At 39.8% G+C, this 15071-nt stretch overlaps 1 protein-coding gene and 1 pseudogene across 2 annotated transcripts in view; one reads left to right on the top strand and one right to left on the bottom strand.

Annotated features, from left to right (window-relative positions):
* IQGAP2 (IQ motif containing GTPase activating protein 2) overlaps positions 1-15071 on the bottom strand; it is a 240154-nt gene that overhangs the window by 51063 nt on the left and 174020 nt on the right. The window contains exons 16-19 of the mRNA XM_015571569.1: positions 12169-12253; positions 6604-6771; positions 4158-4300; positions 2152-2322 (exon numbers count right to left, since the gene is read on the bottom strand). Coding sequence (XP_015427055.1) covers positions 2152-2322; positions 4158-4300; positions 6604-6771; positions 12169-12253 — 567 coding nt within the window. The remainder of the gene's footprint in view (positions 1-2151; positions 2323-4157; positions 4301-6603; positions 6772-12168; positions 12254-15071) is intronic.
* On the top strand, positions 5492-5893 carry LOC102770054 (annotated as a pseudogene). The gene has a single exon (XR_001515852.1). The product of XR_001515852.1 is annotated as a guanine nucleotide-binding protein G(I)/G(S)/G(O) subunit gamma-5 pseudogene (transcript).

The raw sequence follows: 15071 nt of genomic DNA, 5'->3' as shown, positions 1-15071 counted from the left end.
GAACAAAGTTTTATAAATAAAAAGCCTAGCCATGAATTAATCAATTAAAATAAAAAACAAATAATCTCAATAGGTATAAAACACTTTTGATACAATTCATATCCCCTTTTCAATTTAAATAGAAATTAAACAAACTAAAAATAAATGGATACTCTTAACCTTAACTTAACCTTCAGGAAATACTATCTCACAAAAATCATAATATTATATTTAATGGTGAAATGAAAGAGCTATTCCCTTTAAAATCAGAATGAGACAAAAATGTCCATTATTTAAAAAACAAAAGAAGAGAAAAAAAAACCAAAATGGCTATATAGATTCTTCTTGACTTTCCATGTTTACGTGGACACCTTCTGATTTGTTCCATAAGCACTTGAGATAAAGATTAGCTACTGATGATATGTATTCTCTGTACCACTATTCAGTTTCTTGGGAGGAGACTGAGGGCGGGAGGGTGGTAGAGCTGGAGTGTCCTTCCCGCAGCCTGGGAGCTTCCTCTCTGATTTTGTTAAGACTACTGTGTCTGGGGCTGATTCAGCCAGCTGGCAATGTTGAGCTGCTCTGTGGAGGGAAGTCTTTAGATTTCATTCAGATCATTTCCCCTAATTCAGGGTCAACCAGCCACTTTGGCAAGAAATGAGATTAGCATGATGCCCTGTGGTTCATGGTTTTGTGGGTTAGCAGGTTTCTGTTGACTACACATTCATCTCCAGTCTATAGCTTGCCTTTAGACCTCATCCCTTCCTTGTTAGAAAACTGTCAGAGAAGTGCAGAAAGGGCATGGCAGGGCATAGTTCGCTGGCTTCTTCAATTCTGCGGCCTCAGCTGAGGTGGAGGAAAAAGGCTCCAAATAATTGTTTCTGTCCTTCCCCAGCTCTCTCATGACTTTAGCCCAGAGTCCTGATATCAGATGGGTTTTATATGGTGGGCTCCTCAGAATCTCTTCCAACTGCAACCCTGCTTCATGCCCCAAGGCTGGAGAGCTTAGGGCTGGTCCAAATTGTGTCACATCAGCCGACACGCTGAATTTTGTATAAAAGCAGAGCCTTAGCATCAGTGTAGATGATTCTCTTTTTATGCGTTTGTTCACGTCCTATGTGTTTTGCCTGCCATTTGTTTAAAGAAGGAAAAACTGAAAAACGTATTGAAAAATAAGAAAACTCCTTTGGAGTATCAGGTTTATAGGAGAAATTGCTTTTAAAAAATTAATCATTTCTGCCTTCTGATATCTTATGCTCTGACAAATTCACACATTCGAGCACCTATCATATGCAAGACACTAGAATACAAGTTTTAAAGATTCATTTTCTGTCCTGAACGATATTATAGTTAGGTGGGGGAAGCAGATAAGTACACCAATGGTCACACAAAAGAAGCTCAACGAAAAACTTTCAAGTTAGGAAATGTCATAGTTATTGGCCAAAGCAAAAATTCATCAAACTCTGCCCATCAATAACAGTATCACTTTGGATGCAACAAAAAGGACAAGCACACAGCCTTTTGGAAGCCAGCATGGTGGCTGGTAGAAGGTGCAGGGGAATACAGAGGAGAAACATCTACATCTGCAAGGTCCTCTCTGGCCAACCAGCAAGTCCTGACAAGTCATGCAAGGGTAAGAACAACTCACAACAAACAGGCTGGACTAAGGATTTTCCTGCAGACCTAAAGGAAGAATGACAGATTATATAAGGGAGAGGGCACACTTGGAGATGCTAAGTCTATTTCATTAGTTGTTCTGTTTTTTTCAGATGCCACTCAACATCCATTAACCACGAAAAAAACCAATTCATCAGGAAACCGAGACAGCAAAGTCGGTGACACAAGGAGATCCAGCTGTTAAGAGAAACAGGATTTCAAATCTGATCTGAGGTTTGCTCTGGCTCTGACTAGGTCGGTGGCAGGTGGACCTGTGGGATCCACGGGGCCCCCGAATACTCTCTCGAAAACCACAGGTGAGAAGTCACTGAACATCCTTCCCATCCTGGAGCCTTCAGAAAACAGCCTTGGGGGCACTGATTAAGGAAAAAAATCTGAAGTCAGAAGTCAGATTTGTTTATTAGAATGCTGGCAGTCGATTGTCCTATTATCAAAGACAACATTTCTCAGGGGTCAGAACAGTTTGCTGTAACTAGTGGCAGGTGAGTCACATACCTGTATTTTGACCACATGCTCTTCTTGTTCATACAAATATGATTTCCTAGCTTCATACTCTTTCCTAAGGAGGGCTCCTGAGCGTGTGTGTTGAAGGCGAAGGAGGAAATCCTCGGGAGCAGACCACATCTTCTCACGAATGTAACCTGTTGTGACTTCCTCAACAATGTCCTGGCAAGAGACATTTCTTATGGTTACTCCTCACACATCAAGTGAAAGAAGCATACAGAACAGCTGCTGGAAATTTTATGTTTCAGAAAATGATATGGATAGCTCTTTCTGGCTTGGTGTACAAACAGATCTGACCAGAGCCGAGAGGGATGAGCTGGCTTAGCTTCTTCCTAGCAACATGATTTTGGAATCCTCTAAACGCTGTGTTGAGTTGGCATGAGAACGTGGTTGAATGATCGCAGGATTTGGAGGTGGAGAGGTACCGATGACGCTGGCCCTTGCTAGGTGTGAGGCCTGAGCTCCACAGAGTATAAAAGGGACAGGGAAGGTTACAGTAAGCATATGCACCTCTCCTCTCTCCCTCAAACCACCAAGGAAAGGGCTGCAGTGCCCACGAGGTCCGTAGGCTTCTCTGCTGCCTTTCTCGACCAGGACAGAGAAGACAGACCCTTGCAATGACTTGAGGAAATCTCAAATTTGAGGGAAAATAAAAGACTGGGTGTCAGAAGGAAAGACAAGCCCCATTATGGGCAGATAGGAAAAACCTAGATGAATGAGAAAAAAGGAAGAAGGAGGAAGATGAGAAGTCTTTATGTGGACTGTGACTGGCTGTACTTTTATGTTCTCTGAGAGACGCAAGCAGAGACTGGACTCGCTTCTATGGCTGATGCCTCTTATTCAGTGCGACTGAAATCAATGGGTGCTCAATTTAAAATAATTGAAAGTGAAATCATATAAAAGATGCATAAATACCTTTAAGGGAAGACATATATGCACGCTGATGGAATAAAATTAGTAATTCTAGATTGTGTAGAAGAAATTAAATGTATGGTGTAGGCCCTCAGTTTTTAATAATCCTAACAGACTGATGCTCAATTTCACAAAGGTAAGCCCAGTGTGTCTCTGGATGCCACATGTCCAGTTTTCAGCTCTGAATTTTAACCCTTCGATGCTGCTTCTTCACAGTTTGATACATCTTCTCATTTATAGCATATGGATTTTAAATATTGCCCACAATTTATTTTCCCCCCCAACAAAGTAGCACTAGTAATTCATCGCCACAATGCCATTTTCCTGTAAATTATGGGGAACTTTGAACACTTGAAATCAGTTAATAAACTATGTTCTTCACTATCTTCTTGTCAGTCAGGATTTCTGGTGGCCTTGTAGTCCTAGGCCACAGTCTTCTCTGAGTTTTAGTAATACAGTACTGGTGATTCTGTCCATAGTACTGCTATATCTTTGGTGCTGTGACTTTGAACAATTCTGTAAGCTCTACATTTGTGAGGTCTACTTATGTTTTCAAAATGGAGCTCAATTATTCTCAGTATTTTTTATTTTTCTCTTTAAATATATTACAATGCCTGGCTCAAACAGCAATTTTCACATCTTTTAGGTACAGCTTTTGTTCTCAAGTCCAAAGTAATCTTGGTGAACATTCCTTCAAGAGTATTTCCCTCCAGGAACCATCACTCACTTTTTAAAGGATCTTACATAGCTGTGTTGTAGGCTGAGAGGGGGAAAGAAATGACATTTGAATACTGACAACCAAGGAATTATCCCTAATTGAACTTTCATGTCAAGGAGCACCTGAAGATTGATTTATTATAAGTCACAAATGCTTTGCTTGATGGTGTTATGCCAACATGGAAAAAATTCTGAAAGTTATTAACCACGCTGCCACTTCCACCTGCAGTTCACAAAGACTTTGCTCTACATCCAGCCTTCAAATAAATCAATTAGTTCCTCCCATTACGTCCATGATTAAAAAATAGAAAAACAAATCACACTTATCTTTATACAGTCTAGTTTTACATCAAACAATAACATCCTACCTTAATTTCTTTTTCCATGAGCCATGATTCTTTACACAAGCAAGGTTTCGGAGTGACCCAGGAACTCTCTTTTGAGTCGACGTTGTAGTAGTAATCATATTTCTCCTGCAGGGTAAGTTTGAGCCATGGACCTTCACTAGACACTAAAGAAAAAAGTGTGTTACTTTCTAGAGAGGAACACTGAACACCATCAGCTTTTTAATGTTGTTTCTTCAATGTGTAATATAACCTAATGAAGATGCTTTTCATCAAGCATTCAGAGAGTCAAAGTAAAATCGTTAGAAACGACTCACTAAAATGGATGAATGCTCTGTACTTTAGTAGCAGCTCTCTGCTAAGCCAAGATGAAGGAAGACTGACGTCTAATGCCAGATTCGGATCCCAAGCTTTTCATGAGGATGGTGGGAGTCACAAATGGCCAACAAGAAGGACAAGCGAACCCGGAATGCATCTCAGGTCAACGTGAACAGCATCACAGCAGACAGAGGAGGCCCATGAGCAAGAAAACCTCCCACAACTTTTATGAGAAGTGACCTGCAAGGACTGTAGCCCATTATTTAGAGAAGGCCAGTGATCTGCTTTAAACCAAAGCAGCAGCGGCTCATCTTTGCTGACAACTCATCCAAGGTACACAATGGCATATGGAAAGTCACTAAGCAGGGAGAAGGAAAATTCTGGTTCCTCTGACTCACTTTGCTCTATACAACCACACAAAACAAGGGAAAAATGTTGGAAGAACTTAATTTGGGGGTAGGGGTGTACTAGGAAAAAAGCTATGGCAGTCATGGCTTAACTTGGTCAAGAAGGATATCTCCTCTTCACCAATCCATGGGCTACCCTTTCTATTTAGAAATCCGTTTATTTTAATGAACGGTCATGCTTGCTGTCCCAGACCAGAGGGCTAAAAACAACAATAAAAATAAAAAAGCTCTGACCTAGACCAAGCTAAACCAACTGCTGCCAAGTGAACATTAGACTAAGCAGAGTTAAGGTTAAGGCCCTTTATTATGTGTTGATTCTTAATTTGGCTCTAAGAGACCCTCAACTGTTCTATTTGTCAATGCTCAGCAAGAGAGACGTGTCTCTTTTCAAATGGACAGTCGGACAGCTGTTGTCTGTTTAGAAGTACTGGTGTCCTCAAAAAAATATTGTACAGTCAAATTAGGATGATCACAGTAATTATTTTTTCAATTACCAGTAGCTGTCAGACCCACAAATGCTTTTCAAGGCAACTCTCTCATTGAGAAGGAAAGAAGGAGTGAAAGTGGTAAAAACAAACGAACACACCCAGATATATTCTCTAATTTGCATTAAGAAGTGAGAAGTAGCCCTCGCGTCGCTGCCCCGCCGACTGGCCCCCGCGGACCCACGACCCGCTACCGACCAATCTGCCCGGCACTCGCGTGCACCATGTCTGGTTCTTCCAGCGTCACCACTATGAAGAAAGTGGTCCAACAGCTCCGGCTGGAGGCCGGGCTCAACCGCGTGAAGGTTTCCCAGGCAGCGGCAGATTTGAAACAGTTCTGTCTGCAGAATGCTCAACATGACCCCCTGTTGACTGGAGTACCTTCAAGCACCAATCCCTTCAGACCCCAGAAAGTTTGTTCCTTTTTGTAGTAAAATGAATTTTGAAGATGTTCTAAACCACTTTTCTTGAACCGGCGAATATTCAAAGAGAGCTAAATCTGAAGCCTGTACAAAAGGCTTACCCTATAACATGTGCCATACTCTACAAACTTCTGCCTTTGTCAGTCCTTAACATCTACCTCTCTGAATTTTCATGAATTTCTATTTCACAAGAATGATTATTTTATATACACTGTCAGCAGCATACAAATAAAATACTTAGTATAAAAAAAAAGAAAAAAAAAGAAGTGAGAAGTAAAAAGGCCTTAGTTGGCATTAGAAGACTTGATTTGGGTTGGGATGGTCTCAGTGGATAATAGGAAAAGAGAATTGTTATCATTTTCAAATTAAGTTTGAATTTACAGTCAGAGAAGAGGCAGAAGAGGGTGTCTCCAGTCCATGGTCCAAGTATTTTTCCTAAGAAACGTAGTTGGCTTGTTACTAAGAGAAAAGACTAATTATGAACCTTGGAGAAAACCATAAAAAAGAAAGATTCCAGTTAGTTAAGAGGTGGTAGCAATCCAAAAGGAAGTATACTTTCTAGATGCCTTCTAGACCAAAATTATACTTCTATATAAGAGCTAAACTGAGTTATAAGGTTTGGTGATCCACTTAGGAGTGGTCACTTCAGTTTGGGAAAGAACACACATCCTAGAACCAGAGATGAAGGAGATTAAGAATCACCCTCATCACCCCCGATCCAAACAATGTTCATAGGTTTATCTGGTTTATTTGTCTTAAAATTAAGAATATACAATACCACAGACACTGTCATAATCAAAATGATATTCAGCTTGTGCTAAATGACAAAAATGCTTACCACTTCTCGATTTTTGCTCTTTTGCCTTCGTAAGGGCATCATAGTAGTTGTCAGCACATTCGGGGATTATATCATTTGTATTACCAACGGAAGATTTCAAAACAGAGAAAATATCACTTTTCTTTTCTTTCTCCAAACACTGATTAACATCAACGACCAGTGTAACCCCTGGATAATAATAAAAAAGTATTTCTGTTAAAGTTTATCTTGTATTTACCCTGCAGGCATGTAAATCTATAATTCCACCTTTTAGGAATACACTGGTATCAAACCTTATTACCCTTTGAGAGTATGAACCACATATGCCCAAAAGACAGTCATCAATTCACCCAACAGCCTAGGCTGTGAGAGTAAGATCCCAGCCTGGCTGGCGTGGCTCAGTGGTTGAGCGTCAACCTATGAAGCAGGAGGTCACGGTTCAATTCCCCGTCAGGGCACATACCTCGGTTTTGGGTTTGATCCCCCTGTGGGAGGCAACTGATCAATGTTTCTCCCTCACATCAATTATTTCTCTCTCTCCCTCTCCTTCTCTCTGAAAATCAATGAACATGTCCTAGATGAAGATTAAAAAAAAAAAAAGATCCCATGGAAGCATGGTTTATTAAAAACCACAGCATCTCCTGGTTACTCGTGTGTGGTTCTCATTTTGTTCACTGTGATAATCTTTGAAATTGGGTCAATGCAAATCCATAGACACATGTCATTAATTGGTATTTGAGAACTAGCTTTATGAAGACATTTACTTATTTCAGAGTAAGTAAAATTCTATTTAAGCTTTGGAAATACTGATATTCTTCTGTATAGTGCAAGTATACTTCCAAGATTGTCATTAGTAACCAAAAAAAAAAATGTTCTAGAGAGGCAACAGGCACAGCTAGTCAATATATGCAATGGAGTCCAGAAACTTAATTCTGAAATCAATTTAGATCTATAAAGCATTTTATCACATTTTAAATTTCTGCCTCTTCTTTAAATAAAACCACATTGAACTCTGGGCTGTCTGAAGAAAGTTAGCATGGTGAATTCTTAAATTTTTTTAAAAAGTGTATTGATTTTATATATAGAGAAATGGAGAGAGAGAGAAGGGAGAAAGTTACTAATGAATTCATTGGTTGCTTCTTATATGTGCCCTGACCAGAGATCAAACCCGCAACCTTGGTGTACTGGGACCAAGAATTTACCATGTTGCTCTGGCTGGATAATTATTGACCTATCTGGTCAGAGCAACATGGTAGATTCTTTATTATCCACTTTAGTTCCAGGTAAGAATATTCTGTATGCTAAGCCAAATAAGCCAGCCAGAGAAAGATAAGTATCACATGCTCTTACTCACATGTGGGATCTAATGAACAAAATAAACTGATGAACAAAATAGATCCAGAGACATAGAAGCATGGAACAGACTGATAAGTTTCAGAGGGAAGGTAGGGTGGGAACTAATTAACCAGGGAACTTACATGCATATATGTATAAGCCATGAACACAGACAATAGAGTGGTGAAGGCTTGGGAGGGGCAGATGTGGAGTAGAGGGGATCAATGAGAAAAACGAACAAACAAAGGAGACATTTGTAATACTTTCAACAATAAAGGTTAAAACAAAATATTCTGGCCTAACCAAATGGACTATTATTTTCACAACCTGTAAATGCAGTGAGTTAGAAATGTAGAACAAAAAAATGGAAGAAACTAATTTAAAATACTGTTTAGGTGGAAAATGATCTTGATGAAAAGAGGAGAGAGAGATATGTTTTCTTTTACTTTTTAAAACACATGCACATCAAACACTACCATACAAATGCTAAATGGTATATTGTTGTTATCAAATTATGTCCACATGTGTATAGAACTAAAAAGGCTGACAGGGCAGAAAAAACACAGTTTGACTTGTAGCAGCCTGGAGTCAAAGTCACGCAAATCTGGAGGAGCATGGAAAAAATTAAGGAGAACTTCCGTGGCAGACCCCAACTGTTGCCAAACAAAAGGTATGGCAATATGTTCCTGTGCTGGAGTTAACAGGAATGGGGGAGCGGCCCCCCTCTCCTCTCCTCCAGCAAGTCTTTGTAGGATGAGAAAAATGCAGTACTAGTGTCTGAGAAGTTTGTGGTCTGAGAGCAGCAGAAGGAACAAGTAAATGTCAAAGAATTGTTACATGAATTACATCTGATAGTTACATCCAACCCAGTAAAATGCTGTTTTCCTTGAAAGATGGGTGTTAAAGTCATACATTTCTTGCATATAGTAATGCGCTTTATTATTGAGTGTTTATACTCAAGGAGTAGGTCCATAGTTTAACTTTCCAGCTAACTGAAGCTTATTTTTAATTTTAACAGAACCATTTTCCATGAAAATCTAAAGCCCTGGAGAAAACCCTAACAGAACAGTCTCTACACGGCTCATCATTTTACCCATAGTCCCTGGTACACAGAAGGTGCTTAATGTTTGCTGAGAGCTGCCAGAAGAGTCCCTCATGTCATTACAATTGTATGGTACTATCATACAGTGAGGGATACTTTCAAGCCCTACAGGGGTATTTGGGCTTCTTTGCTCCTGCACTAAATGGCCTCAAATTCCCATGCTTTTTAGTTTTTCCCTTATTGTCACTGTCAGCTATCACTTCTCACTGCAGTGTGCCTGCAGAGGGCAGCCCCAAACTTAACTGTTTGGTAATTAATTCATGGCTCCTGATGTGCTTGGAGGTGGGAAGAGAAACAACCAAGCATATCAGCATTATGCCTGAGATAAGAATAAACAGGCTCAAAGTGTGTGTCCAAGAGGTCCCCAATGAGTAGAGTAAATCAGTTCCAGGACACAGGCTTCTTGATATCTATTCTGATTGCCTTTTGGCTTAATCTGTGGGCTGTGGTTAAATTCCAGATAGCTGAGGATGTCAGGTAAAGGATCTCCATTACATCAGGCATATTTCTACCAAGAAACAATTAGGAAACCTCTCATGAATCGTGTAAGAAATCCAAAAACATGTTTGCTTTACATCTTATGCCATATACCAGCAGCCTTTCTCAAAAGAGAAGTGATATAACACCCAGTAGAACAAATATTGGTTCTTAGGGGAAGAAGGTAAAAAAAATTTTTTTTTATGTATAAAGCGCAGATCTACATATGGCATATAAACATATATACAATGTATCTGTGGTATTACCATTTCATGGTGAGAAAAAGAATTTCATGGTGAGGTCCAATTAGAGAAACCAATGTCTAGAAAGATTCCTTAGGGTGCAATAATGGAAAAGGCAGTCGAAAGTAGAGAAACCTACTTTAAGAAAGCAAGGTGCTCAGTGAACATGAACACTGGGCCAAAATGAAGGAGACTTGAGTTCCTCTGCCCTTTTAGATCTTGCCCGTGGGAAAGTATATGAGCCAACACAATTTCTTTGATCAAATTATCTGGGAGTAGGGTTGATGCTTATAACATGTGACCAGAATCTGTTTCAAGTCTTCATACAAAGGCTGAAAAAATGCTTTTAAAAGTAAGATTAAATTCCTGTTAAGAAACTGGAAAATTCTCATCTCAGTGTCATAATAGACAGCGGTTTTATCTTCAGAACATCTCTTTGTTGTCATACAACACAGAAGAAACTGTATCAACTAGTCTGAGGGACGGGACCGAGGTAGAAGGTAGGATTTTAAATGTGCAAGTGCAGAGTACAAAACCATACACATGAGGAAACCTCTCACTTTCATAGCCAATAAATAGAACCTTGAGTCTCATGTGAAAAACAGAGTCAACATTTGCAGGCCAAATGTAAGAAGAACACAGAATAAAAGGAATAAAAGAGGAAAATTCTAGGCTACTTGAGTACCTGTATTATAATCCAATTTCTCGAAAGTCTTTCTTCAAACTACATTGCTTTCAGTTTTATATTTAAATCATTTATGTACACATCTCAACTTTGTTTTCTTTTTCTTAACAATTACAGTGCTAGAACAAAAAGACTTCAAAGATCCTAAGGCTATGCAAGTTCAGGTTGGAGAAATACACATGTTTTTCCTGGCAAAGGAAATAAAACCCAGATGTTCCTCACAGGTGCTTCCAAAGTTTAAAAGCCTATCTCTGCAGCAAGAGGAAGGCATCTCAATAGCAATCTATGACCTGACAGCTCAGGATAGATTCTAGCTATGCCATGAATGGACAGCTCAATGAACGAGCCTTTTGGGAATCTTATTTTATCTAGGCTGTTCATATATGTAAAGTGTTAGTATATCAATCTTGAAGCTATTTTAGATTGCCATGTGAATTTTCATGATTCCTCCATGAAACAGAGGCATAGCATAAAAAAACTGTTCTCATTTGAGCCAATGTGGGGATTCTGCCAGTTGCTGAGTATGTCCATTCCAGTTATGCATCTGGACTTGGGGAAGAAATCCCAGGATGGGTTTGAGGACCTACTGGGCCCTGAGAGACGGACCTGAGCTGAAACTCCATTGATCAGCTGGCCTCCATAAGCCACTACTCTGATCACAATGACATTTTAAGTCTCCTGGAATTAGTGTCACTTCAGGATTCAGTAATTCCCTGAAAAGTCTGATTATGTTCTTTCTCCCAGCACAATCACATGATAAAAGGCCATAGATCTCTTTGGGGAAAGCCTGGGAGAAAGATGAACAGGATAAAAATGTGATAGTGTAACAGAGTTCTTTCTCAAAGAGGACCCCGCCTTCCCTTTCCTCAGGGAGTTCTGGGTCTATAAATCATTAAGGGGCCAAGACTTCCTGTTTTTATAATCTAAGTTATACTTCTATTCACTTGACCTAGAACTCCTCTTCCGCTTAGACAAGTAAAAATTTAGTAGGCTGTCTATTTCATTCCAGGAGCACCATGTTCAATCAGCCAATTCCATAGGTCTCTGTGAGTTAGACTGTTCTGATTACTGCGTTCACTCTGCTGTTCATTATAAATTGCATCCATTTGTCTTTGGGTGATTAAGTGCTGCCACCCAGCTTCTGCCGGCCTCTCCATAAATGCATGAGCCAATTCCTAAAAAGAAATCTCCCTTTCTCTCTCTCTATATGTATGTGCAGTATAGATAGATGTATACATACAATACAGTTTCCAGAGAAACAGAACTATCTATCTATCTATCATCTATCTATCTATCATCTATCTATCTATCTTTGTAGTTGGTTTTTTCCAGAGAAAAATATTTATGTAGTTCTTTCTCTGGAAAACCCTAACACAATGAAAGGCCTGGAAGGGAGGACGAACATTTATTGAGCAAAAATGGGCTAGTTTTTTAAGATTAAGATAAAAAAGGACTTGACTGGACTATAAATTTGAAAATTTAGAAACCATTTTTTGCTTCCTGGGTTTTGTTTGGTTACATTCTCAGATTTTGCTGGAAAGAGCACCTAAGTCATTGAAAATAGTGCAACCAATGAATCCTATTGTTGTATACATATGTATTCAAGAACTCAAATTGGTAGAAGTCCAACCTTTTCAGAAATTACAACTTATGCATTAAAAAATTATGAATAAAAATAAAAATTCAGAAGCATAAGCAGATACAAGCAAGGCAAGATGGGCCAGCAAAAGGAGGTGAGGGCTTACATTGTTTTGCTTTTTCCTTGTCCCTGTTGGCCTCATAGACTGCGTGTTGTATCTCATCCAGCCAAAGAATTTTAGAAGCAGGGTCCTGGGAGTATTGAAATAGAATAAAAGAAAAACATAGTGAATAATGATGAAACAGAGTAACTGCTTTTAAGGAACCAGCTTATTAAAATTTCCATAAGCTCTTATTCGGCAACTACCAAGTTCTGCCAATACACTCTACAAGCTACTAATGAAGTAGATTCCAATACAACCACTTCTCCCTCTAGTTCAGCCCACCAGCATCTCAAAACTGAGCATCTGCACTGGTCTCCTATTTGCTTAGCTGCTTTCAAGTTTGCCCTCTACCACAGCGGTCTTCTACAGAGAACCAAATAATCTCTTCAAAATGGACATCTCATGACAACACTCCTTGGCTTAAACTCCTCCAAAGGCTTTCCCCTGAAGTTGGGAGGAAACAAAACTCCCTTCCCATGGACTGTGGGGATTTAATGAACTGGCTTCACCTCACACTCCTCTACTCTCTATTCCAGACCTTCACACCAGCCTCCTTCAGATCACCACATTCTACCCCGGCAAACTGGTTATGATTCTTCCTTATCATTCGGGCCTTAATCCAACTGCCACGCCCTCCAAAAAAGACTTCTCTGGCCACCTTCGCCAAAAACTCTCTGCTCCAGTCACTCAGGAACTGTGGTTCCCAAGGCAGCCCAGAGTGCCATGGGATACTTTAAATTTGAGGGAAACACAATGACACCATTTATCAGATACAGAGACAAAAATAAAACAAACATTAAAAAATCAAACAAAAACAGAGGTTGCCCTCAAGGAGCTGATGGTTTAGTAGAAGAGACAGATATACAAAAAAATAATCATAATACAATGTGATGAGGGCATTAGCTGTAGATTAACATAGTAAGTGTGTGTGTGTGGGGGGAGGGGAGGTTGAGTTACAGGGGAAGAAGATGCCAGGTAAAGAACAGCCTCAGAAACAGCAGTTCTCAACCTTTGGTCGCGATCCCTTTGGGGGTCGAATGTCCCTTTCACAGGGGTCGCCTAAGACCATTGGAAAACACATATATAACGACATATTGTTTTTGTAATTAATCACTATGCTTTAATTATGTTCAATTTGTAACAATGAAAATACACCCTGCCTATCAGATATTTACATTACGATTCATAGCAGTAGCAAAATTACAGTTATGAAGTAGCAACGAAAATAATTTTATGGTTGGGGGTCACCACAACATGAGGAACTGTATTAAAGGGCATTAGGAAGGTTGAGAGCCACTGCTCAGAAAGGAAGTGAGAGCAGCAGTAAAAGGTATTGAATTTCCTTTAGTATCTTTTAATTTGGAGGTTGATTCTTATGCTCTTGCTACAAATTTAGTGCTGGCATCTCCTTAACTGGAACTTCCAGATAGCAACTGTATTTTCTATAAACTTGTCTAAGATTGCAAGTAAAATTTTATAAGTAGAAATTAAATATTGTGGCGAAGGATGAATGTTCCATTGAAAAAAAAGGGGGGGGGGCGCTGCCTATGTGTAGAAATAAGCGTCATGTACTAAATCCTGAAGCAAGGCTGTGATGAAGAGAAGGCAGCTCACCGGAGCCGTGGAGAACCAGCTTCATCAATCAGGACTCAAGATGGCGAGAAGCAGGAAGGAGAAATAACATTCACCAGCTCCTCTGGCAGGCTTCAACCCTGCTTCTCTCAGACACTAACATGAGATAATGTAGGTGGAAGGGGTTCTGAAAATGAAACACTATCTTTTATTTCAATCCTGCAGCGTCTGGGCTAACAGAGACCGCCGAGGAGGGCCTGGCGCCTGCTTCCCCAATCCTCTCTAGATGGATCTGCCATATGGGAACCATCAGCTGTTAGTAAGATTTCCCATTTCTTGGCAGAATGAATGGGGAAGATTCAAACAGGAAGTACGATGGCAAGTTGAAGACTAGAGGAGGAATAAAGAGACAGGGGAACAAGAGCTTTTTTTTTTTCTGTTTCTAAGACCAAAGGGAACCTATAAGGTATACCCTAAAAACAAAGCTCCATACAAGTTCATTGAAGTATGTCTCAGGTTTTTTTTTGTGGGTATTTACCAAATTCCTTCATAACTTACCAGTGTAACAGACAAACCATACAAACTTTTACCCAGATGAAAAGGAAGTTATAATCCCACTTCAAAGCTGATGGTATTTGTTTTAAAAGCTAAACAGAAGAGAGACTCTGCAAATCAAATGAATTCAAGCCAACAGTTTAAATCATGTCTTCTTGAAATAAAGGTTGCTAGGGTTACATGCAAAACCAAGAGTGAAAACCAAATCCTACCAATGGAACATCCTCTTTTTAATAGCTCTGTAGAAGATTGGAATTATCATATTTACAGGATGGCCATGGCTCCACCTCCAGCTAAACAGCCAGGTTCAGCATATGAGTTACAAATGGATTAAGTCAAGTGGACAGAAACTAGGCCATCTGCATACATTCCTGAACCTAGGTGACTCCTAGGAAATTTAAAACAAAAAAAGTACTTTCTCCTCAATATTTTGTGGTCTTTTGGTTATTATTTCTACAATAAAATAGCATTCTATCTCAGTGTGTGTTATCATCTACACTAATAAAAGAGAAAAATGGTAATTGGCGTACGACGCTACCCTTTTCATTGGCTAATCAGGGCTATATGCAAATTAACTGCCAACTCAGATGGCAGTTAACTGACAACAAAGATGGCGGTTAATTTGCATATGTAGGCACAATGCAGGGAGGCGAAAGGGAAAGCAGGAAGAAGCCCCTTGCCACTGACAGTGATTGGAAACCCAGGGGGAGCTAAGAGCTGGGGGGCAGGGCAAAGGCGGCCCTGGGGCCACCTTTGCCCTCCCCCCCACCCCTAATCAG

The sequence above is a fragment of the Myotis davidii genome, unplaced genomic scaffold (assembly GCF_000327345.1).
Source record: "Myotis davidii unplaced genomic scaffold, ASM32734v1 scaffold44, whole genome shotgun sequence".
Taxonomy (NCBI): Eukaryota; Metazoa; Chordata; class Mammalia; order Chiroptera; family Vespertilionidae; genus Myotis; species Myotis davidii.
Note: the sequence above shows the minus strand (reverse complement) of the source record. Positions and strands in the feature narration are given on the sequence as shown.